Source organism: Dermacentor silvarum, chromosome 4, assembly GCF_013339745.2.
Source record: "Dermacentor silvarum isolate Dsil-2018 chromosome 4, BIME_Dsil_1.4, whole genome shotgun sequence".
Classification (NCBI taxonomy): Eukaryota; Metazoa; Arthropoda; class Arachnida; order Ixodida; family Ixodidae; genus Dermacentor; species Dermacentor silvarum.
Genome location: NC_051157.2, coordinates 113,568,981 through 113,594,332, shown reverse-complemented (window position 1 = coordinate 113,594,332; position 25,352 = coordinate 113,568,981). Strand labels below are relative to the sequence as shown.

Genomic DNA, 25,352 nt, shown 5'->3' with positions numbered 1-25,352 from the left:
ACCAATTGTTCTAGACCACAGAACATAGTCAGCGGAGCAGTCAGCAGAACCAGCTGAACATTTTTATTGAATGTTATCAAGTCTAGTTGCTAGTTAGTGCAGTCCATATGATGCAGTGACCAAAAAGGTTGAAAAAGCTAATGTAAGCGGTGGGGTATGTGATTAGGTCAGGAAAGTACTGTGGTGCATAGTACTACAATGCTGGATGTAAACCCCAGTAGCCATAGATATGTACATGGGACAGCTTATATTAAAAGAAAGCTTCAGCTCTTACCCTCTGTACTTCAAATAATGAAGTAATCTCCTTAGGCAAGCACTGACCTGATACGAATGAAATTTGTTGCATTTTGAGCAAGAATTCAAATTCTAGATTCCATTTCATACTTGGCAGGCAATGCTGCAGAAGCAATGCTAGTACAGTTAAACCTGGATATACCGAAATTGACAAATTCCCAGCAAAACTTCTTATAAAGAGGATTTCGTTATATGCAGGTTTGGCACGAAAATTCGAAAAAGAAACGCTTACCGTATTTACTCGATTCTTACCGCTTACCGGTAGCGTCGTAGCGTCGTATAAGGCCCGTTTAGAGTCTGACGTTATCGGCGCGCGGGCCAGCGTCGTTTGCGGCCAGTCACGCTACACTGGTTGCGCTGCGCCAGCCGAAACGCCATCTTCTCTATACTCCGACGCACGCGCCGTCGGCTGTTATCTTCAGAGCATGCGCAGAACGATCCCAAGCCTGTGCGCCGCTTTGAACGGCTGTCTGCGACCTTCGGTGAAGCGGCGTGGGCGCCTTTATTTCTTCGCGCGAAATGGCATTGTTGGTCGGCGCAGTCGGCGCGACCAATGCGCGAATGGGTCAGGAGCCAATTCGGCGCCGGGCCCGTTGGGGCGCGTCGGAAGCCGCCGGTTACGTTGGCTGCGCTGGTGCGCTCATGACGTAGCGTGCGCGCGCTCGCGTTACGTTGGACTATAAACGGCCCTATAGTGTCACCTAGTGTCAGGTTAGTGAAGTGAAGTGCAGAGACTTGTGCAGTAACCAAAAAGTGGCGCTGCCAGCATGTTAAAAAAAAAAAAGAACTTTTTTTTTTTTCTTGGCAACATCATCTGGAAAAGGATAGTGCCGGCTTGGCGGGCTAGGCCAGCAGCAGCAAGCGGCGGGATCAGGTTTGAATGAAGGGAGGGGGAAAGGTCACGTCCGCGGCGGCATGATTGCCGGGCCAAGAGATGCAGGCCCGCCTCGCGCGCGCTCGCACGCACGCACGCACACGTGCGCTCGCTCTCGCCTCGCAGTCGCCATGAATTTGAGCGTGCCAAACGCGACGCTGCCGCTTCGCATTCCGTCGCGGCGGAGCAGGTGCTTCCGGTTGCTGCTCGCGCAAAAATGACAAAATTTGGGGTGAAATCTCTAGGTTGTCAGTGGGGAAAATTAGTTATTTCGAGGGGGTGTCCCGCTGCCACTTCGTTACGTAGAGGTCTCAAATACATGTGCTTCTATGGAGTAACATCGGGGAATAGAAAAACTTCGTTATATCCAGAAATTCGTTATATGGAGGTTCGTTATGAGGAGGTTTAACTGTAGTATGGTCATAAAAGTGGCACTCAGTGCATTTCATCACGCAGTTGTTATTGACCTGTGACGCTTCTACAAAATAACTATCTCGCATGTTACAGCTACAACCTGTGGATGTAACATTTCGTCAAATCGCATATTATTTATTATGTGAGCTACGGCTGCTGGTCGCAGATGTGAGCAGGAAGAGAAGTCTCTCTAGCTTTTGTAGCGTTGCCTGCTACGTATGAACCAGTGTGTAGTGATTGTTAGACAGGATAAAATTTCTTGAATAAAAAATGAAATAAGAAACCAAGAGAGAAGAAAAGACATGAATAAGAAAATTATTTAGCTCTTCGAATAGAGTCATTTGTAACCTTGTAAGCAGAAAAATGCCGGTCCAACGCAATGTTGGGATAGAAATGACAGAAAACTTGTTCGAGTTGGCGAGGTAACAGCAATGGTCAATAACTCGCATGGCCTCGTCGCCTGTAGCTGTTAGCTCTCTTTGACAGAAGGACGAAGGTATCGAATGGTGCTTGTTGAGAAAGAATGTTGATGAGAGGTGTGTGCACAGATAAGGACGACAGATATGTAAATACATCTAAGGCTTCTATACCCATTGGGTCACAGTGGCACATACTCAGAGGCATAAACCATACTGCATAAGTTGTTTTCTACTAGACAAAGAAGCACCGACAAAAGCCAAACCTCAGGCAAACGGAAAAGAAAGCTTCGCTATAAAAATGATGGGAGTGATAGTGATGCCCTGATATCATTCTTCTTATCTTGACGTCTTCAGGAGAGAGAACACGGCCAGAGACTGAACATCATCATCCTGGCTGAAGGTGCACAAGATAGGGAAGGGAATTCCATCACGGCTGAGATGGTCAGGAAGGTAAGTGGCTGCCACTTGTGTCTTGTTTGGTATTCATCTCGTGTTGCTCCTTCATTCCAATTCAGTTCTAGCTTTGCTCTGTCTTCTTGCATGAGTGCTTCACTTTGATGGCATACTGAAGGGAGATATAGCACATTTATTCGAATATAAGGCAAGGTGTTTTTCCCAGAATCCTTAGCCTCGAAGTCACCCACCGCCTGATATGCGCGCTTGTTAGATTCAGTTACTATTTCAATATTATGGCATCAGCGCCAAATTTCCGGCTATCCAGATTTTTAGAAAGCAGCACAAATTGTACCAACCAGTATGCCTTGGCAGGTGAGTCGGTACCATATTTTTGCATGTATTTGAAAAATTTGAAAAATTTAACAGCAAATGCAGGGTGTGGGTGCTTCGCAAATTTCACCTTTAAGTGTGATTCTATGGTAGCGCGAATTTTGCCTTATGGTGTGGCTTCATGGCAACATAGCGCTTGCAGCCACAAAGCCACATTATAAGGCGGAAATTTGAACTGCCATGAAGTGGCACCTCGAGGCGAAATTCGCATATAACCTGCACTGATTATTGATTATTCCAGGGCTCTTGATTGTTCAGTAATTCGGGTAACCCCACCACATGTGATTAATCCGTTCGCTATTCTATATTGCCGTGTATTAGTGTGCACGCGTAAGTTTCGTGGGTCCCCCAACTGGCACCCTTGCCTTATAATCAAATAAATACTGTAGGCAAGATGGTATGGGTGGTTTATAGTTGTAAGAAGGCCCCTGAGATCGATGATGGGTGATGCCTGGTCTACTATAGCTTGGATACAATAAATGTTATTTTCCTCAAGTGAAAAAGATTGTCATTGCTCACCCTCTCTTACCATGAAAAGCCAGTGAGCGGACAATCAAGGGCATCACATTTATCCCGAAGTATGAGTTTAGTAATTATATAATTTCCTGAAGTATGAAAATCGGGGTGTGTTACAATCAAAGGTTATTGCATTTTTAATTTCTGGCTGTGAAAACTGGGTCTGTGTCACAACCAAGGCGGCATTAGAATGAAGTAAATATGGTAGTGCATTTACGGATGTATCAAATAGGTGGAGTCCACATTGCACCCCGATGAAACTTTCTAACGGAAACTAGTCTAGTCTTGAAGGCCATGCTTCTGTGTACTGTAGGCACTAGAAGCTAAAAAAAAAAAAAAAATGGGTAGCATTACCTCTTTGAGATTTTTGCTTCAGCTTCCTGTTGACGTTGTAGACGTCTTCTCATAGATGTGTTTCTCAGGGCTAGCTGATTGTGTACACAAAAGGACAGCATTGAACTGGACAATATACCGGCTCAACCTGACAGTGTTTACTTTCCCTGCATGAAAATAGCTCAAATGCACAAAAATGACATGAAATCAGCAATGGCACGCTGGCATTGGGGGCACTGCAGCTTAGATCTGAACTTGGATTCTCTTGATTCTGATGGCATTCCCTAACTATTCGTGCCAACAATTGGTGCTTGGTTGTGCTAAACACTGTAATAGCTGTCAATTGAGTGTGTGACCTTTGTTTTTTCAGGCCAGAAACTTATGACTGTAGCACGCAGTAGTGGTATAGCAGTGTACTGAGGACAATGCAGATTGAGTGAACTCCTATGTTTGTGCTGAGGCAAGCGTGGAAATTGTTTATGGCAAGCCTTAAAGGGGGCCGGAAACAGTTTGGACAAATTTTGTACAAGACGCGTAGGGTACAGCCACAGTAAAGCATTCACACCACAATTTAAAGGGGCACTGAAGGTAAATATTAAGTCAAGCTACAGTAAATCATTCACACCACAATTTAAAGGGACACTGAAGGTAAATATTAAGTCAAGCTAAAGTGATAAATTAGTGCTCGAGAACCTCTAATGCGTCAGTATTATCGCGAACAGAGCTTTAGTAAACGAGAAAATGAGGTAAATGCAGGACACAATTAGACTCACCCGGGACATTCAAGTACTAGCCCAATGATGAAGGCACTACTCATTATAATTCTCTCACTAGTGCTCAACCACTTGTAATAAAAAGATCATTGTATTGAATTATAAGATGAAAGAAAATATATTTGCCCAGTTCTATTTGATTTTTAGAAAAAAGAACTCAATGACGTTACCCTTGACAATGACGCAGATGGTCAAAGGGTGTAATTTTCGCTCAACTGTGTGTCGCCCACAATTTCACGTTTCAGTAGTTTCGTTGTCGCATAGTGCTTTGCTGGTTTTGGCTGGCTCGCGATACTTGCACAAACTGCAAGTAGCAGAGAATGCGACGTCCATGCGATGTCGCAGGATTCCCGAACGGTCCATGCCACTTGACCAAGAGCAGCTGCAGCTGCTAATCTAACGCTCTGTCTTGGTTTCTCCATGGCCGTTCATTTCTGTTTTGCTCATAAAACCATAGCGCCGTCTGTCAGGCGCTGTTTTACTCACCGATGGCAGTAAATGGCGGTGATGACATATGCAACGTCACCACTTTCTGCTCAGGGGCGGGCGATTTGAATTGCGCTAAAGGTATGCAGATCATTCACACACAATTTTCTCGTAAACTAAGTTTTTTTTTTTTTTTTTGGCAAGAAACAAGTGCTGCGAGGTTTATGGATTGGTATTTTGAACAGTCCACATCAACTTAGTATTTGCCTTTAGTGTCCCTTTAAGTGAAGTGTCTCATATTAAGAGAGCTACGGATGATTACAAGTTATCCTCCTCCCTAGCCGTGCTTTTCCTCCTCAACTCATTTGCTGAGCGATCGGGGCTAAGCTCCGCCTTCACTGGCTCTGTGTCATGATGTGACGTCGTGTCATCTACTTCCGGTGCCTTAGAGCCAGCGCGTAAAGCCTCTCCAACTTCTCCGCTAGCCGCCTGGACGTCGATCTCTAGCGAGAGCTATCCAAGCAGTGTGCGTTGAAAGTGTTCTGTCGCAGTGCCGAGCATGTCCAGTATGCCAGTAAACGTAGGCGAGCTGGGCGTTTTGTCAGATGGGTGGAGGCGTAAAGGTGAGCTGCCTGCACGGTGCAGCCACCTGGTAGCGCTCAACCAGCCAAACACAGAGCTAATATTGTTGTAACCCAGTGTAAAACATTTTAAACATTTAAAAAGACAATGTGTTTTTGATTGCACTCCTGCCGAAAATTTACATCAGCAGCAAAGTAGAATACACTTGGTTGCTGCTGTATTAGCTCCATATTTGTCTGGTTGAGCTCTGTGCCACCAGGTAGCTGGCACCCTGCAGGCGGCTCCCGTTTGAACCTCTGCCCATCCCGGAAAAGGCCCAGTCCACCTGCATTTATCGGAATCTTGGACATGCTAAAGTTCTCTATTGTGATAGCAATTCTCTGGTGTTAAGTGATGTCTGCAAACACTTAGATCCTGGCACCAATCGGATCCTGACAGCCCGATGCACTGTAGCCACTCCGCTCGCCTTTTGCCTTGCAGAGGGACATGATGTCGCAGCTTGATATGTCGCCAATTGCTAGATTTGCAGCCCACTATGCAGGGTGGTGGCGTGGAGCAGAGGTAGAATACCCGGCTTCAAATCTGAAGGTCATAAGTTCGAATCCTACTCCAGTCCACCACATTTTCAGGCATGAAGTGGTGCCTGACACCGGCAAGAAAATATTGCCGAGAGCTAGTGGGGCTATACTAGTTCAGGTGCAACCAAACTAGGAAGGCCCACTAAGCTTCATCAAAGTCACTCCCTCACCAGAACAGGAATTGGCCTCCCTGGAGCAGTATTCGACCACTACCTCCCTCATGACTCCGACAATTAACCCATGGCCCTCAGTCCCCAGTGGCTGCAGGAGCACCTGACCAAGGCGGCGGTCAGACCTGCTACGCGGCAGAGGGTGCGAAGAATCTCTGGGTCCGGACAGGCCGCCAATGGAAACCGAACCTGGCAACGTTCAACACGTGCACTCTCTCGAGTGAGGCTAGCTTAGCAGGACTATTTGAAGAATTATCAGGCATTTCCTGGGATATTATTGGCCTTAGTGAGGTTAGAAGAACTGGTGAGGCTTACACAGTGCTGACTAACGACCACGTCCTCTGCTACAGAGGTCTTCCAGATAAGAGAGAATCCGGGTAGGATTTCTAGTGCATAACAACATAGCGGGCAACATTGATGAATTCTACAGCAATAATGAGAGGGTAGCAGTTGTCGTAATAAAGCTGAATAGAAGGCACAAAATGAAGGTAGTACTACAAGCCTACGCCCCAACGTCTAGTCACGATGATGAAGAAATAAAACAGTTTTATGAAGATGTTGAATTAGCAATGAGAAAGGTACAAACTCAGTATACTGTAGTCATGGGCGACTTCAATGCAAAAGTGAGAATAAAGCAGAATGGTGAGCAAGCAATTGGCTACTACGGCATCTATTCTAGGAATGCAAGAGGAGAGATGTTAGTAGAATTCCCGGAAAGGAATAGGCTCCGAATAATGCATACCTTCTTCAGGAAGTGCAGCAACAGGAAGTGGACCTGGAAAAGCCCTAATGGAGAAACAAGGAATGAAATAGATTTCATACTCTCTGCCGATCCAAGCATAGTGCAGGATGTAGAAGTGTTAGGTAAGGTAAAGTGCAGTGACCATAGGTTAGTGAGGTCTAGGATTTCTCTCAATTTGAAGACAGAAAGAGTGAAATTAGTCAAGAGAAAACAGGCCAACCTAGAGGCAGTAAGGGTAAAAGCAGACCAATTCAGGCTGGTGCTCGCAAACAAATATGCAGCTTTAGAAAAGGAAGATAACGACAACATAGAGGTAATGAATAATACCGTAACTAGGTTGATCACAGAAGCAGCAATTGAAGTGGGAGGTAAGGCACCAAGGCAACCAGTAGGTAAGCTCTCCCAAGAAACAAAGGACCTAATAAAGAAAAGACAAAACAAGAAAATATCCAACTCAAGAGATCAGATAGAATTCGCTGAACTGTCATAACTGATCAACAAAAATGAAGTAACGGATATTCGAAATTATGACGTGGGAAAGATTGAGGAAACCGTAAAATATGGACACAGCATTAAATCAGTAAGAAGAAATCTTGGCATAGGACAAGGCAAGATCTATGCACTGAAAGATAAGCAGGGAAATATCATCAGCAATTTCGATGACATAGTAAAAGCAGCGGTAGAATTCTATACTGACCTGTACAGTGCCCAAAACAGCCACGCTACTTTCATTCGAAATAATGTTCAACCGGATACAGAAGCTCCTTCTATAACTAGCGATGAAGTTAGAAGGGCCTTGAAAGACCTGACCAGGGGAAAAGCTGCTAGAGAAGATGGAAAAACAGTAGATTTAATCAAAGATGGAGGAGATATCATGCTTGAAAAGCTTGCGTCCCTTTATACACAATGCCTCACAACTTCAAGTGTACCAGATAGCTGGAAGAACGCCAACATTATACTAATCCATAAGAAGGGAGACGTTAAAGAATTGAAGAATTATAGACCCATTAGCTTGCTTTCAGTATTGTATAAAATATTCACCAAGATAATTTCCAATAGAATCAGGGCAACACTTGACTTCAGCCAACCAAGAGAACAGGCTGGCTTCAGGAAGGGATATTCTACGATGGATCATATCCATGTCGTCAATCAGGTAATCGAGAAATCTGCAGAGTACAATCAACCTCTCTATATGGCTTTCATAGATTATGAAAAGGCATTTGATTCAGTAGAGATACCAGCAGTCATAGAGGCATTGCGTAATCAAGGAGTACAGGAGGCATACGTGAATATCTTAGCAAACATCTACAAGGATTCCACAGCTACCTTGGTTCTCCACAAGAAAAGTAGAAAGTTACCTATCAAGAAAGGGGTCAGGCAAGGAGACACAATCTCTTCAATGCTATTCACTGCATGCTTAGAAGAAGTATTCAAGCTCTTAGACTGGGAAGGCTTAGGAGTGAGGATCAACGGCGAATATCTCGGCAACCTTCGGTTTGCAGATGACATTGTCCTATTCAGCAACAATGGAGACGAATTATGGCAAATGATTGAGGACCTTAATTGAGGAAGTGTAAGAATAGGGTTGAAGATGAATATGCAGAATACAAAGATAATGTTCAAAAGCCTGGCAAGGGAACAAGAAATCAGGATCGGCAGTCAGCCTCTAGAGTCTGTAAAGGAGTACGTTTATCTAGGTCAATTACTCACAGGGGACCCTGATCATGAGAAAGAAATTTACAGAAGAATAAAACTGGGTTGGAGTGCATACGGCAGGCGTTGCCAAATCCTGACTGGGAGCTTACCACTGTCGTTAAAGAGGAAAGTGTACAATCATTGCATTCTACCGGTGCTAACATATGGGGAAGAAACTTGGAGGTTAACAAAGAAGCTCGAGAACAAGTTAAGGACCGCACAAAGAGCAATGGAACGAAAAACCTTAGGACTAACGTTAAGAGACAGGAAGAGAGCGGTGTGGATCAGAGAACAAACGGGGATAGCCGATATTCTAGTTGACATTAAGCTCAAGAAATGGAGCTGGGCAGGCCATGTAATGCGTAGGATGGATAACCGGTGGACCATTAGGGTTACAGAATGGATACCAAGAGAAGGGAAGCGCAGTCGAGGTCGGCAGAAAACCAGATGGGTTGATAAAGTTAGGAAATTTGCAGGCGCAAGTTGGAATACGCTAGCGCAAGACAGGGATAATTGGAGATCGCAGGGAGAGGCCTTCGTCCTGCAGTGGACATAAAAAGTATAGGTTGATGCTGATGCTGATGCAATGAGGGCGATTTATGATTCTCTTGAAAAGAAACCTTGAGACCAACATTGACCTCGCATCTCACGTCAACACGGAGGGGTGATTCCACGAGAGATCAACACGGGTCCAAAAATTCATATTTTAGATTTCATTCAATATTTTATATTTTGTGCGCATAGCACTCGGTAGTACAAAAGTGAACTTGCCTTCTTTGACAAATGGATACTTTGGGGAAAAAAAAATATCGAAATTCTTCAGGTTGCAGGTGCCATTTTCATGCACCGGGCATTCTCGCAAATTCACAACAATGTGAAATACGAAATATTACGGCTACAAAGAATGCATTTTCTTGTGTAAAACGTATACGTAAAGAAGAGTCAGCAAGTGTTGTTTGAGGCTTCTGTGCAAAACGGAAGTGTTTTAGAAAAAATTCTTAATTTGCTACATTTTTCGAAATTTGCTATATTTACGAATTTTTATCTACTAAACTAATGCATGTAGCCTTTTGAAATTTGGTGGGCTATGAGACCTTAACCTGTTTAACAATTGTGCTTAATATTGTTGCTGTAGCACAAATTTCCATTTTTACAGTTTGCCTCAAATGTGAAGTTTTGACGAAAGTGAACACTATTTAAAAATAAAAAAAAATAAAAACCCATCGTTAATTTTTCTCAAAATTTCGTAAACAGCTGTCCACAGACACTGGAAAAAGAACATTAAAAAACATCTTGCATTATTTTGTTTTTAATGACAATATATGTGGAAGAAATGAGAGCTTCGCCGGGATGCAACAAGGTGCTAAGAAATAGGGACATCGGTGTAAAAAGAACATCCATTAGCCTCTGACTTGCCTAAACTTGGCCGTGATTGCGACACAAGGGTCATTTTACCCTTATGGTTAATACTTATGCATGAAATACCGTTTAGTACAATACTCATTCTCTTGAATGTGAGTAAAGATACGTCAACAGAACAACCTTTACATGGCTCATTTTATTTAACAAGTGTGCGTAGCTTCTAGCACAGATAATTTCAGATATAACGGTGAACTGCCTTTGCATGTACACAAGTAACAAAATTTACGGCCGGTAAAAGTTTCTAAAAATGTCGTACTCGCCATGGCTCCGTCGGAAACGTCATTATACAGTATAACCTAATATACTGTGGTGGTTAGGGGGGGGGGGGGGGGGGGGGGAGATGGTGTCGGTTAGGGCTGATTTAGCTGGCAGATGGTGCCAGTGGTTGCCCTCTTCTACCGCCTCTTTAACAAGGCGGTTGAACAGGTGGAAAGAGACACGGCACTTCCTCTCTCAGAAACTTATGTGTTGTGGGAAACATTACCTGTTCTGCACACTCTTAAGGAAATTGTCTTCTGTAGAGCGTTTCTGTTTTTATTGAAGTATTGGCAGGCACAGATGAACTGTTCCGCGTTAAAAGGGAGGGGGGAGGGGGGGGGTGTTCACGGAACGAGTTCTTACTCTATGAAACAGCATATAGCTTCTGCGTGACGGATTCCTTAAACCACTCCTGGATGGTGAGGTGATATTCAAAGTGCTGAGATGTCTTTATATAAGGGGTGATTCATTGGCATTCTTAATTTAATCTGCTGCATCATTGCCTGCAAGTCCAACATGTGGCGGTATCCACTGAAACTTAAGAATGAAATGCCTATTGCTTAGCTCCTTAGCTAACCTCAATGACTGTCGGCCGAACTTGCTGCCATACAATGCACGGGATAATTGTTGGAGCACCGCTGACAAATCCGAAAGGATGATAGCGTGCTGAGAACGCGTCCTCAGTTTACGCAGCGCTGCAGTAATGGCGGCTCTTTCCACATTTTCAATAAGACAAACTGATCCAGAGGGCCAGATCACGCAGATCTAATGAAGCGAATCTAATAAAGCTTGCTCTTAAGAGGAAGCTTTAGCTTGGGCCCAACTCCGATGCCGCCTTTTCAAATACATGTAAGACGCAGAAACAATTTTCTAAGATAACCACTGGGCCGATTTTACTTAAATTTGTTGCACTTGAGAGAGAAAGGTAAATTTTAGTAACTGTCGGACGCGAAATGTCAATTTCTGGCCTGCATTATTTAAATGAAATTTTCAAGAATTGGTAAGTGAAAAAAAATAGAAGCACGAAGTTTACAAATTCGTAGCTCTGCACCTATATAAAAGATATCGCATACCTGTGAATGGCATCTATTAGAGCATTGAAAGCGGACAAATTTGATATGCCAATTTATTTCTTACGTGAATTTGTTACATTGTTTACAAGGATTTTGCGCAAGTTCTACGCACAAAATAGTAGTCTATTTTAAAGCCATGTAGAATATAGCAATTTTGTACACTTTAGATTTACTATTCGGTGCAGTTTACAAGATTGTGATATCATGTTTCACTGCTGAGTAGAGTTGTAAATTTGATAGTTTCGTTTTCTGAAGCTCTGCTATTTTGTCAATTTTATTAAACATTTGACGACTTAAATAAAAAAATCGCTACCAATAGCCACTAGAGTTTCACTTTTCTTTTAACTGCAACAAACGTCATCAAAAGTGGTGCAGTGGTTGCCGAGAAAAACGAATTCTCGTTTTACATGTATTTAGATAGGAGCACCCAAGCTAAAGCTTCCTCTTAGGGCGGTGGCCACACCGCCAGCAACTTTCAACGCATTTCGCTTTACTACCTGTTCGCCACCACCTCCCACGGACCCACGCCCCATTCTACTACACTCTACCAACTCGTTCAAAAGAAACGATTTTTAGAAGAGCATCATCTGAAAGCATTAAGAAAATATGGGCGCGAATGATGGCCCAGTAGCACAATTTATGTCGGAAAGTTAGGCATTCGAGAACTGCGTGCTTGCAATCATAAAACTATATATATAGTTTACCAAAACTGCCCTTTTGTCGCAATCATGGCCAAGTTTAGGCAAGTCAGAGGCTAATGGGCGTTCTTTTTACACCGATGTCCCTATTTCTTAGCAGCTTGCTGCATCCCGGCGAAGCTCTCATTTCTACCACATATATTGTCATTAAAAACAAAATAATGCAAGATGTCTTTTAATGTTCTTTTTCCAGTGTCTGTAGACAGCTGTTTACGAAATTTTGAGAAAAATTAACGATGGGGTTTTTTTTATTTTGATTTTTAACTAGCGTTCACTTTCGTCAAAACTTCATATTTGAGGCAAACTGTAAAAATGGAAATTTGTGCTACAGCAACAATATTCAGCACAATCCTTAAACACGTTAAGGTCTCATAGCCCACCAAATTTCAATAGGCTACATGCATTAGTTTAGTAGATAAAAATTCGTAAATATAGGAAATTTCGAAAAATGTAGCAAATTAAGAATTTTTTCTAAAACACTTCCGTTTTGCACAGAAGCCTCGAACAACGCTTGCTGACTCTTCTTTACGTATACATTTTACACAAGAAAATGCATTTATTGTAGCTGTAATATTTCGTATTTCACATTGTTGTGAATTAGCGAGAATGCCCGGTGCATGAAAATGACGCCTGCAACTTGAAGAATTTCAATATTTTTTTCTCCTAAAGTATCCATTTGTCAAAGAAGGCAAGTTCACTTTCGTACTACCGAGTGATATGCGCACAAAATATAAAATATTGAATAAAATCTAAAATATGAATTTTTGGACCCACGTTGATCTCTCGTGGAATCACCCGGAGCACATTGTAACACAGGCAGACGGCACTTTCTGTGTACCGGAAGTGGTTGGGTGTACCGTAAAATTCCGAGCAAGCGCCCCCACCCGTGCAAGAGCCCCCCCCCCCCCCCCCCCTAAATTCACTGCCAATTTCAAATTACCGCGCCGTTCCGGGAATAGCTCCCCCCCCCCCCCTCCCTCTCCACACCAACACTGGCCTGCCACATCCAGTCCACGAAAATAATGGCAAATTCGGCAAATCGCACCGGTGCGCATTGGGGCGCCCCGATGAGCCATTTATCGAATCATGGTCGTACCCGGGCGTCCCAGTGGGCACACGAGTGCATTGGGGCGAACTGCAGCTGGCGGTCTGTAGTTCACGGACCGCCGGCCATCGGCGAGATCTGCCTCACGCACGGCGCAGAGGAGTTCCCTGCGGCACAGCGACGTGACCACTCGGCGACAAAGGAGTGGTCGCGGCTACGCTCTGGCATCGCCGGCAGCTTCACTGCAGCTAATCACTCGCCACCGATATCATCGCTAGGCCTTTTTCAGTTCACTTCGAATCTGTAGCAGACGGCGCTTCAGCATGAACCGCCGACGCTCCCAAGCAGCAATGTTTTGTTACCGCCGTTGCCGCTTTACCCTCTCCTCGCAATAATTTCACACGATGAATTAAACATGCTGATATTTGCGGCGCCACCAGCTGCGATGCGAGCATGGCCGAGCCGCAGTTCGCTGTCCGCCGTCGGTAGCCATGCACTGCAGCTGAGCTTCACTTGTATCGGAACACTCATTAGTGCTAAACGTTTCACCGTGGACATATGGTTTTTAATAAAGGGAACATTACGCGTCACTTTGCTCTATAGCGGACATAATTTCGCTTGGAATAGAAGCTGCATAACCAATGTTCGTGTCGCCGGTCGCGGCGACGTGCTGGTGCAGCGTCGATGCGCTCTCTGTAGTTCTTTCAGTGGTTTTGAGCAACGCCTCTTGAGTAACGGTGGTTTTGAGAGTGATAAACACCACTATCAAATCTTTGGCTTAATAAAGTTCATGTTCAATAAACTTTTAATGCTATTCCCACTTCGCTTCCTTTTTTTTCGGGAAAATTTTGTCGTGACCATCTTGAATTTTGGTGCCGTTCCGGGATAGCGCCCCCCCTAACTTTGCCGGTAATTTCAACTTGCTCGAGGGGGGGGTCGCTTGCTCGGAATTTTACGGTAGTGATAAATTGTTGTTGTGGATTCTCTTTCTGTTAGTTTCAATTTTTTTATAGAAACAATTTAACCAACATTCCAACTATTATTAATAACATTTGTTCACCATAAAGTTGGAAAAATTATTGATGATGCAACCTGGGTAGCAAATCGGATAGCTCGCCCAACTGACTTCACGCGTGCCAACTACATAGATTGTAACGGGCTGGTTGTAAACTCAGGAAAACGGTGCTGCTGCGATTGGTAGCTATGCACATTTTTAAAACTTTATAATAAATTACACGATTTACGCAGAGCACTTAAATGTGTCACTTAATGATGAGAAGGACCTACCCTAACAACTCCGTACATTTGTATGAAATCGTCAACATCGTTTCAGGGTCCCTTGAAGCATATTGAAAGCAGTCCAAAGTTTGCAAAAGATGAACCAGAAGCTGTTGTAAAAAGTTATTGGAGGCATCAGGAGGGAGCGATGCATCGGGATGCACAAATGTTTTGAAACCTGAAACATTTATTGTATTTGTGCATGCGTGTGTGTGTTTGTGTGTACACGTCAGAAAAGAAGTAAAACAAACAATGCAACACAGTGCAAAGAAGGAACCAGATGGACACATCACTTTATTCCTTTATTCCTGTGGTTCTTTTTCGGTCTTGTGTTGTGCTGTTTGTTTCGATTGTCTTGGTACCAAAGGGTGCCCAAATTAGCAGCCTGGTAATGGCAGGGGTGTAAACATAGTGTACCTTGTTGTCTGGTCCTATCTGTGAATGAATGCAGGCACACAAAGAGTATAAAACGGGAAGCAAGCGGATTCATTCTGCGACAGTATAACAAGCCACTATCTCACGGGTAACAAATTGGTTTATCGTGATAAATTTACAAATGCCCACATTGTATATGCTTGTGCGCATGCTGTTTGTGTATGCTGCAGGCATAACAGCTGTGACTTGTCACGTTTCGTTCTGTCTCTTGTAGGTAGTAGTTGATAATCTGAAGCAGGACACTCGCATCACAGTCCTGGGCCATGTTCAGAGAGGCGGGAGCCCATCTGCTTTTGACAGAATCTTGGTGAGTGCCTACAACTGCTACATATTTCATAGTGTGTGTATTGGGCACAATGACATATTGTGATGCCACTTACACAGCCATTGCCTGAAGGACGTGTAAAGTTTGATCACGTGCTGGAACGTCGTCGCATGCTTCGCTTTTCATCGTACTGCCACATAATTTCAGTCTGTTGTAAATGTATTTTTATGAAAGAGCGTTTACGTTTTTGTTTTAGTTTTAAGGTTTTATATGCTGTATAAGAATATGTTCAATGTTTCTCTTTGCGAATATGGGCCACATTTTGCTGTACGTACCATCACAGTAATAGGAAGTGTGGCAGCTTCTACAGGAGCTGACCAGTCGTTAAAATTTCGGTGGTAAATTTTAAAGGGGTTCTGAACCACCCTGCGGGCTTGGTAAAAAAACACAGTCCGCAGATAGCATACGCTGCTGTGAACATCTCGGCCAAATTTTTCAGTTGTGCGCAGGTTGTGGAACTAGCAAGCAAGACTCAAAGTCGCCCTTTTCTCAAACACTCTCTTTCCAACAGAAGCCATCTCACTCTTTTTGGGCTGCTATGTTCATTCATTCATTCATTCATTCATTCCATACTGCTGGCCTGGGTGCCAGGCCTTAAGCAGGAGTGGGCATACATAATTTTTGATGCCAAAATAGTTGCAACGTTTAACAACACAAAGACATGGTGAGAAAATAGAAAAATAACTGAATACAGAGAAAAACTGCATCAATGCAGCATGTGACCTTATCTGCTATATATTTCGTCATATAGCAGATTCCCATATGCAGCTGCTCTTGGCCAATAGATGACATCAATCAAGAAGGGTGTTTGGATCATTGCGCTTCTTCCTACTGTTGCTTGTATATTTATTCACGCAGTTTAATAAACAGGCTGCAGTAAGCGAAAATCGATGTTTTGAATTTTTATACCAATTACGTACTTTCGAAAGTACGACTATCGCATTATCTCTGACAATCGTCCGCTAACGCTCGGCCGCAACCGCCCGCATAGTAATGCAACTTTGGCCACACTGCTTATCAGTGTCGTAGCCGTCAGATCTCACTAATTTTTATTAGTCTTGAACATTGGACTAGCCTCAAACCACGCAAAACTTAAGGTCAGACGAGACGTGCGCTTTCCAGCTTGTGCTCACTCCTGGGCACTCCTTGACAGACTTCCCTTCGTATTGAGCTATTGCGCAAAATGCGCAATTTGGATGTGGCTACTATCTGTTCGTCAAGCTGGTGCAGGACAAAGCTGGCGTGCACCACGTATCACTGCTAGACTGGAGCATGTGAGTGCAAGCGCGCACTCCAGCCCTGTTGTGCACATAGTTAACCACTACAGTTGCATTTAACGGCGTCAGCAGCGTAGCATCGCTACTGGAGAGGCTGTTGGATTTCGTGACGAGCGCGCTTACTGAGCTCCTGCAGCTCGCTGAGGGCAACAGACTGCTCTGATTGGTATCTGCGGGTTACATGACCAAAGGCCCAAGCGCCAACATCTGATGAACTAGTTGTCTGCTTCCCGAGTTGCACACCCTCGATGTGTGTCGCTATCATAGTGGAAGCTCGTTACGTTAAGAATCCTTTCAATGCTAGTTCAGAGTGTGAAATCCGTTGCTTAGCCAATGTGCGCACTGCCGACATACTCGCACAAGTGCATATGAAGAAGTTCGTTCGACCCTTGGAAATTGTGTGATTGTCGTAGAGAATAAGTGAAAAAGCAAATGTGCTACTCGTGTCACTCGGTGCGAGATTAGCTGTGCATAACTATCTAGGACGCTGTAGTGCAGCAAAGGGATGCGACACCGTGAACTGAACCGTAAGCTGAGGAATAGCCTCCGAGTTTGGCATGTCGTAGGCGCCAAAATCTGAAGTGGTGCCATCTATGTCAACATCCAAAATGAAATTGTAACTGTGCGCCATGGTGACATTCAGTAGGCGGAGCGTTGTGGGCATCGCCCTGCTCCTTCGTAGCTCTCACAGTGCAAAGCATTGAAGCTGGATCGGTGGTACAGCGAAAGGGATCACAGGCAATCTGCGATTGCCAATAACTTCCTCTTCTACTCAACACATTGAAGTACTCTTTGTGGCAAAGTATTTCTGAAATAGTCTGTTTTAATGTCAAATGCATTTCTTCTTGACTTTGATAAAAAGAGGTTCAGGACCCCATTAAGTATGCATATCTATGTAAGGCGAGATGCTCGACAAATGCAGGTGGTCATAAGCTTGGCATTGCCAAATATAGCAAGAATGTTCAGCCTTTAGTTGGTTTGAGGTTTGAGCGTGAAGAGGAATCTGTGTGCCATGTGCAAAAAAAAAAATTCCAGTGACGTTTTACTTCGTGAACGTGGGTTACACGCAAGTACTATATGGGTGCCATTCCTATATAATTGCGATAGCAATGATATGGTCACTCCAGGCGCATTTCTGCTGTCGTGGTCGCTGCGATGTTCCATATGAAGTCCAAGGGTGATAACAATGTCCTTGTGCGCCGTATGCTGTATGTGTGAGTGAAAGCGTGCGATGGTGAGCTGAATTGCGCACAAGGGAGGAAAGCGGGAAGGCAGCACGGTAGTGTCGGGGGCTTGCACTCTGGTAGCAACTATGTAGTTTGTGCAGCGGCGCGCGCCATATTTTGAAAGTGATCTGCAGATGCGACTACTTGGGGTCGGTTCACTTGCGGTCGACCTGCTGTCACTTGTGTTGCTGCTCCATCCTTCTCGCACGGTGCTCAGCAACTCGATCACGTGACGAACCTGGTACCCCCATAGTGCACACACAACCTGTATCAACTACCGGAGGAGCTCAACCCAGTGCGCTTCCCCTACCCTCCTCCTCTGCTAACCTTCACCTCTTTTCTATACTTCAAACGCCAACTAGACTTTCCTCCAGGTGGTGTCGGTTTTGCTGCGCGCTCAGTGCACTCCTTCGTAGTTTCCTCGGCGCGTGATTCTCTTCTCCACCTCCAGCCGCCTTTTTCCTCCGCTTCCTTAGCGGCTTCACACTACCCTTGACGGCCCTTGGTGCGCCTAGCCATTTACGCTTGCGCGTAAAAGGCATGTGTGTGCTATAAGTTACAATGTTTTGCTAAATGTTCTAAATAAAGTAAGGTCTTGGTATTTACATTCACAGCTAACTGATAACAGGCTAGACTTTTCACAATAAGTTACATATTTGTTCCACATGGTAAAATTTTGCACGTCAGTTTTTTTGTCTAGTTGGGTAGAGCAAGCCGACAGTGGCATACAAAGGATAACTGGTAAGAAAAAGTTGAATTTGAAATTTCCATACCGTGGAAATTTCACATGAAGTTTAAAAAGATAACTTTATTTTCAGCAACTCTTGCAGAGTGAAAACTGGGAAGAGGTGGATGCGGAATAAATTTTGTTGCCGAAACACACACCTTGTTCAGTGTCTTATGTATGATAAGTTTACTCTTGCTCCAAACTGAATGGTACACTCATCAAGGCAATTTTGCATATTAATGAAGCACAAGAAACCATTGGCATTATGAACAACACAAATAAATGTAATGTGACCATTCATTAAAAGTAGCTATGCGAGAAAGCTCAGTGAAATGGTGTAACAGGCCTTCATGCTAAGAAGCCTGAACCAGAACCACCTAGCTGGCCTCCAACATTTCAATCACTGACTGTTCAGTTTTTAAGTCAGTGTTGCCCATGCACATTCCACTTGGTGGACCACTCTTACACCTTTGCTTCTATCAAGACACGAGAGGCACACAACTTGTCGCATTACCAGTCTTGAATACTGTTACCTTTAATGAAAACGTTATGGTTTCTTTCACTCCTAGTAAGTGGTTATCAAAAGTACCTTTTTCTAAGAGTTTTGGAGAATATATCCTATATTGTACAGGACGCATTTGCTATCCAACAGCCTAATGTGCGCTTGATAACACAAACCGGTGTTTTCTCAATGCAGGGCTGCCGAATGGGTGCAGAGGCCGTCTTGGCCCTGTTTGAGGCTAAACCAGACTCTGAGGCTTGTGTCGTGTCCCTGGATGGCAATCAAGCTGTGCGAGTGCCACTCATGCAGTGTGTAGAGAAAGTAAGTGCCAGCACCATTGTTTCCTGACAGATGCTTTGCTCAGAAGAGAGTCTATGAAAGGCTTTACAATGAATTGCCATTAGGGTTAGTGTAAAACACAATTTAATCAAGTGCCTTTTTTGCTACTCGTGCAGGAGGTGCTAATGATTTCTAGTTAGGGTGCCTTGAAGTTGCTAGCTTAGTGCATCTGTCTTCCAAAGCATTCGATGTTTGCCATTTACAGCTTGTACTTCTTAAAGTATGGCAGCCAATAAATAAAAAAAGGCAAGCCGCTATAGATGTGTCTCCTTTGTTTAAGTATAGTCTGACGGCGGCTGTGCACATGGTGCAGTGCCACATAGGCTGTACTCCACTTTTTTTTTTTAACTTCATTGAAAAAAAGTGAGTAAAGGAGTTACAGACCTTGCATAACAATTTCAAAAGCATACTAAAAATGGCAGACATGACCAGTGTTGAGAAAAGAGCTCTTCACTGTAAAACACTGATGAGCACTGCACAGAACCAACAGAGTATCATACAGGCTGCACATACTTCACTCGAGTAGACAAAGTGCATTTGGTAGGATGGGGAAGTTCGGCGGCGAGGGGAAAGCTAAGATGGCCACCATGGTCAGAGGTGCTGCAGAGTGGCTTTAATTTGCAGAGGATTACCTGTATGACCTCATACAGCAGCAGCCAGCAGAGTCAAACTTTGTGTGACGTCTTGCTGTGCAGACTCAAGCTGTCGCCAAGTGCATGGCCAACAAGGAGTGGCAGAAGGCAGTGCAGCTGCGGGGCAGGTAAGTGATGGTGGCCAATGCCATTTTATTGTGATAGCCATTATATGGACACTCCAGGCGCATTTCTGCTGGCACCGTGATGTTCCGTATAAAGTCCAAGGGCGATAACATTGTCGCCGTGTGCCGTATGCTGTATGTGCGAGTGAAAGCGTACGAGGACGAACCGACGATGGCAGCTCAATCTCACGTGGGCAAGGGTGGAAAGCGGGGAGGAAGCGCGCCATCTTGTGTCAGGCGCAAGGCAGCGGGGGGAGGGGCTGAGTGGGAGGGGGGGGTTATACTTCGGCGACTGCTGCGTATGGCGCGGCCTGGGCCCTATCTTGAAAGTGATCTGTGATAGGGACAGAGTGCACTGAGCGCTGATAGCGCTGTGCTTTCGCTGCTTAGTTTAGTTTGCGTTGAAGCGAGAATCAGCACAAAGGTCAATTCGCTTGCTACTGCTGCTGCCGTGCTTCCTCATTCCAGTGTTTTGACAGCGAGTTTCCACGGTCATCGAGTAAGATGTGTTCATGTTAGCTTGTGCATGCGTGACCCTTGTTTGTTAATTTAGTTAGTGAATTTTTACAAGGTTATACAGCTGATAAAACTACTTTCATTACTTCGTATAGCTGTCTCCTGATTTGCTATTGCAATCGATGCTTCACTTTTCGGGCAAAACTGTTGACTTTTTTTTGTGCCTGCCAACTCAGCAGAATTTTTCATAAAGTTTACAAATTCTGACTCGTTTTATGAATGTTGCTTCTAATTTTACAAGAAGTAAACTAATCTAAGATCAGTGTTTTGCTTGTAGCATAAAATGCCTGCTATCTCCTGCTTCCCCCACCTCCTCGGTGTCATCTCAGGAATTTTTACTAATAATAATGTTCACAAGTTGGCAGGTATACACTTTAAAGCATCTTGTAGATTCCAAGAATAACACTTCCGACGTCAAAAGAATGTACTATCAAATTTGTGTGTTTTACTAAAAAAAAAAAACAAAAAAACGCTGCAGTGGCTACAGCAGCTCTGATGTCCTGCTAATAAACGTGCCACTCTTGGCTATATGACAATTTTTCTTTTTCGCAAAGATTCTCAACTTCGAGGATTTCTGCATAACTGATTTGCTGTTAGCATGAGATTGCGGGTTTCATTTCGCGACATGGCAACTGTATTCACTGTAGGGGCAATGCAAAAGCGCTCATGCACTGTGCTTTGGCCGTGCGTTAAAAGAAGCCCAGATGACTAAAATTAATCCATAGTTCTCCACAGGTTTTACCTGCCTTAATGGTCCAGTGACTATGGCATTCTGGTGCTCAGAACAAGGTCACAAGCTTGATTCCAGTTAATGTTAACATTTCTCAATTAATTAGGAATCAGTTGGAGCCAGTACATAACTGTAGTGCATTTTTTACGTATTCTGTCAGATTATTCCCACTTCTGTGGTGTATCTTCTATGAAACTCACATTGCACCTTACTAACCTCTCTTTGTACAGGACAATGTCCCGTTTATTGTTGTTCCACAAGATTTTGCCCAATTACACACCTGCAAAATGGACTTCTTCGTCAGCCAAGATATGTGTCGTCTTGTATTAATTACCAGCGACGAGGTTGACATCCCTTTTTAGTACGCAGATTTGTTTCTTTACTCATTCATCCTGAAGGCAGCCAGTTAATAGAACCACTCGGCCCACCTTGGTCGTCACCAGTCTCAATGCTTCCACATTTAAACCTGCCATTGAAGGTTATTCGGTGTGCCGCTTATACCGCCGCTGCCGTGCCCATTCCCTTTTCTGTTCATGCTGCCATTCTTGGTAGGCGTGCTGTTCTTCTTCAGACCGTACAACATGCGGCCTACTAATTTCACAGTCAGAGCAGAACTGAGGCTGGAAACTAGCCATATACAGCTTCACTGTAAAAAGGAGACACGCGGCAACCTGCCCCCTCCTCGTGCGTGCTTGATAGCGCTACCGCGACATCACTCCCCTCCCCTATTTCCCTTTGCTCGCACAGGAAGATGGCGCTCATCAAGCCACCATCCTTTTCTGCTCACCGTCGCACACTTTCATTCGCACACAAAGCATATAGCGCACAGGGTGTGATAGGATCTTATCGCACTTGGACTTTATACAGAACATGACTCTGTTCCACTTCAGTGGTCGCTCTTGGTCGCACGGCATGTTATTTGAGAGGTGCATTTGCAAGCAGCTGCTTGTAATTCAACCATTCGACCATCTGCATCTGTGGAAGTCTCCATTTATTGCCTCGGTATTCTTTCTTGGCAGCATTGAAATTTCGTTATATTGAAATCGTGTATAAACACACTTCATTATATTGAGATTCTAAATACATGGTGTTCTATAGACGGAGTTATAAAAGGGTAAATACTTCATTATATCGAGAATTTTGTTATATTGAAGTTCGTTATATTGAAGTTTTTTATATTGAGGTTTACCTGTATTAAGCTAACCTGAGCTTTATTTGTGAACAATGCTTGTACAATAGCGAAATAGCCACTATTTACCATGAGAAGAGTCTTGATATTCCAGAAAAAGACGTTAAAATGAAACACTGGTGGTGATGCCATTCCTAAAATTTTCACACCAGCTCTCCATGACATCATGGACATAGACTGCGCCTGCTATTGGCTAGTTAACCGTTTGTTGGTAAACAAAAACTACACTGCATTCTAAATGAACCAATAACTCAATCTGAGGAGTTTTGAAAACGTCTCCTGCACTAAAATGGCCTAAATAAAAAAAAATACTTTGAAACTCAGGATGCCACATTGATGAATCAGTGCTGAGATTTCGATACATAATTCAAGAAATGGAAACCTAGCTTTCATTTCTTTCTTTTTTTTAGGTAGTAATGAAAACGCTTTCACCAAATTGAGGAAAATTTATTTTTTTAATGTACTTGATTATTGTAAGCTGATTTAGTGTTGGTTTTTAGGGTCCCTGTAAAGAACCCCAGGTGTTTAAAGTTAATCCAAAGTCCTGCACTACAACACCTCAAGGTACCCCCTGTTGCTTAAAGATGTTGAACCCAATCAATCAATCAGTTAATCAATCAACAAATAAATAAATAAATCATTTGGTGCATATGACCACCCTACACTTGCGTGTGTAACATTTTTTTCTTTTCTTTTCTTTTTTCGTTTTTTCAGGAGCTTTGAGCGGAATGTGCAGACATATCGCATGCTGACGAGGGTGAAGCCCCCAAAGTCTGTCCTGGACAAGCCTGCGTCGGTGGGTTGTCTTTCTCAGATCTTCTGTGTTGCTTGAGCAATCTCTAAGCAGATATGTCAGTTGACGGCTAAAAATATCCTTTTGACTTCAATGCATACTGGGATTAGGCCCCAAAAAGGGTAAGTTACTTGTACATTATCGTTGCACAGGCATGTTACTTGTGCATTATCGTTGTAACTCTTTCACTTATTAAGTTCCATCCCTGTATTAAATGGGGACCCTTACCCTGTTGCATGCTGTATTGAAAACTTACAAATGTTCAGTACAGAGATTGTGGCTTGTGCATATGTTTGTTCCTCGGCTCTCCTATCTGCAGTGTCTCCAGATGATTGAAAACATTACAATAAATAAACAGATGTTCAAGAAGGTCTGTGGGAGGTCAGAAAAAACATCAGTGACTGACAGCATGTGAACCAAAGTCACTCTGTGTCCCAGTAGTTCACGGGCCATGTTCCAGGGAACTTGAGGTTTTCAAAAGTTTCATTATTAGGTTGCACATGCACCCAGCCTCCCCTGCATTTCACTCCTTTTAAGGAACAGTGGGCATCCTGTCTTTTTAATTTATGTATTTATTTATTTTTGCACTACTAGAAAATGCTTTGACAGCACAGATTGAAAACAAGGATGTAAAAATTTTTGCCCCACAAACTGAATTCATTGTGCACTGTGCACATTTCTTGACCATAGGGTCAAGAAATATTTTAAGCCCTCAAGAAACTCTCAAGCTAGCACATTCTTTTTTTTTTTTGTCCTCTGTTCATTTTTCTTTCTTTTTCTCTTGACAACCTCGTATTGTGTACATCTACAAATCCAAAGCAAGAGAGTGGGTACAGGAAGACAAAGGCTTGAAGTGATGAGCAGTAGTTGCACTAGGATTGTCACTGAAGCCAGCTTTTCGACAAAAGGATGTCTTCATCAAGGCAGCAACTGCTTTCTTTAGCAGTGTTTTTACGTGCGCGTAGCTCACTCTTTTCCCACTCTCTCAGTGGGGGAGGAGAATAAGCTGGTGCAGGGGAGTAAGCAGAAGTTGAATTGTTCAAAAAATGAAAGGGAGGGGGGGGGGGGGGGACAGAAAAAAACAGAAGAGGTGTTGGACCAGTGTTTAGTTGTTATGAATAGGCAACAGGTAGAGGTACTGTTACTTGTTTAAAAGCAGGGCTGAGAAAAATGGAAACAGATCCAAACAGGCAAGCAGTCCTGACAATGCAGGGAGCCCATCGTTCTGCAAAATGCGAAATAAGATACGCTGCTTGAAACTGTGAAAAGAAAAAGAGAGAAAAAAAGATTAAGTAAAAGAAAACAAAAACCAGTAGAAGAGACCAAGTTTTACAACATGTGTTCAGTTGTGTGTAAAAATACAAATCAGTCAACTTCAGTTAGTTCGACCCTGATAGGACCAACAAAATTGATTGAATTATCCGGTGGGTTGAATTAAACAGGATGCATAAAAAATTTGAACACATCATCAAATAATTTGGCAGTAATTGCCAGAATCTGACACAACCCCGAATCAAACGCGCACCCACTTTCTGTGTGTCTAAAGCCAAAAACTAATGTAGAAATTGCATTAAAGCTTCTGAGCAAAGTAGAAGTCTAACATGCACCCAATTTTTAATAAGAAAATTGTGTGTTGCACAATGGCAACCGGTTTTCTAATGTCAGTTTTGCAGCACAGTTTTTGAAGTCAGCGTCGCCGCCGTACATTTGTTTTATGCGGTAAAGCATACAAACGCCGCGAAGGCAGTTTTGGTTTCGTATCTTAAGTGTTAGAATCTCATAAACACCATAATCAGACATTGTGAGCTACAGTTATTGCTTGAAAATCTATCTAGGCTAGGCCTAAAATCGGTGTTTTCGACAGGAAATGACGTGTGTTCACTGCTTTCACTGTCCCCTAAGCTCCACTAAACACTGCCACTAAAGGGGTCGCTATTGGGGTCACTATAGGGGTCAGGTGCTTGCGTGCTGACCGGCCAAGTTCAAATTATCCGGCAAAGGCAAATTTTAGGATTGAAATAACGAAAGTTTGGGCCCATAGAAATGCATGGGTGCTGGCCGGGACATTCAGTCGGGATCGAATTAATGAAAAAATCGAATTAATCGGAGTCTAATTATAGGAAGTGTACTGTACACATTTTTCAAAAGCTTGAATTTATT

The 25,352-nt window shown here is 43.5% G+C and overlaps 1 protein-coding gene across 5 annotated transcripts in view; it reads left to right on the top strand.

Moving 5' to 3' along the window:
• LOC119450507 (ATP-dependent 6-phosphofructokinase-like) overlaps positions 1-25,352 on the top strand; it is a 113,508-nt gene that overhangs the window by 22,499 nt on the left and 65,657 nt on the right. For all 5 annotated transcript variants that reach the window (XR_007466458.1, XM_037713986.2, XM_037713989.2 and 2 more), the window contains exons 7-11: positions 2,356-2,451; positions 15,026-15,118; positions 19,064-19,189; positions 19,903-19,967; positions 23,114-23,195. Coding sequence is in view for 4 of the 5 variants with exons in the window: in XM_037713986.2 (XP_037569914.1) it covers positions 2,356-2,451; positions 15,026-15,118; positions 19,064-19,189; positions 19,903-19,967; positions 23,114-23,195 (462 nt within the window). In the remaining variant the exon portion in view is untranslated. The remainder of the gene's footprint in view (positions 1-2,355; positions 2,452-15,025; positions 15,119-19,063; positions 19,190-19,902; positions 19,968-23,113; positions 23,196-25,352) is intronic.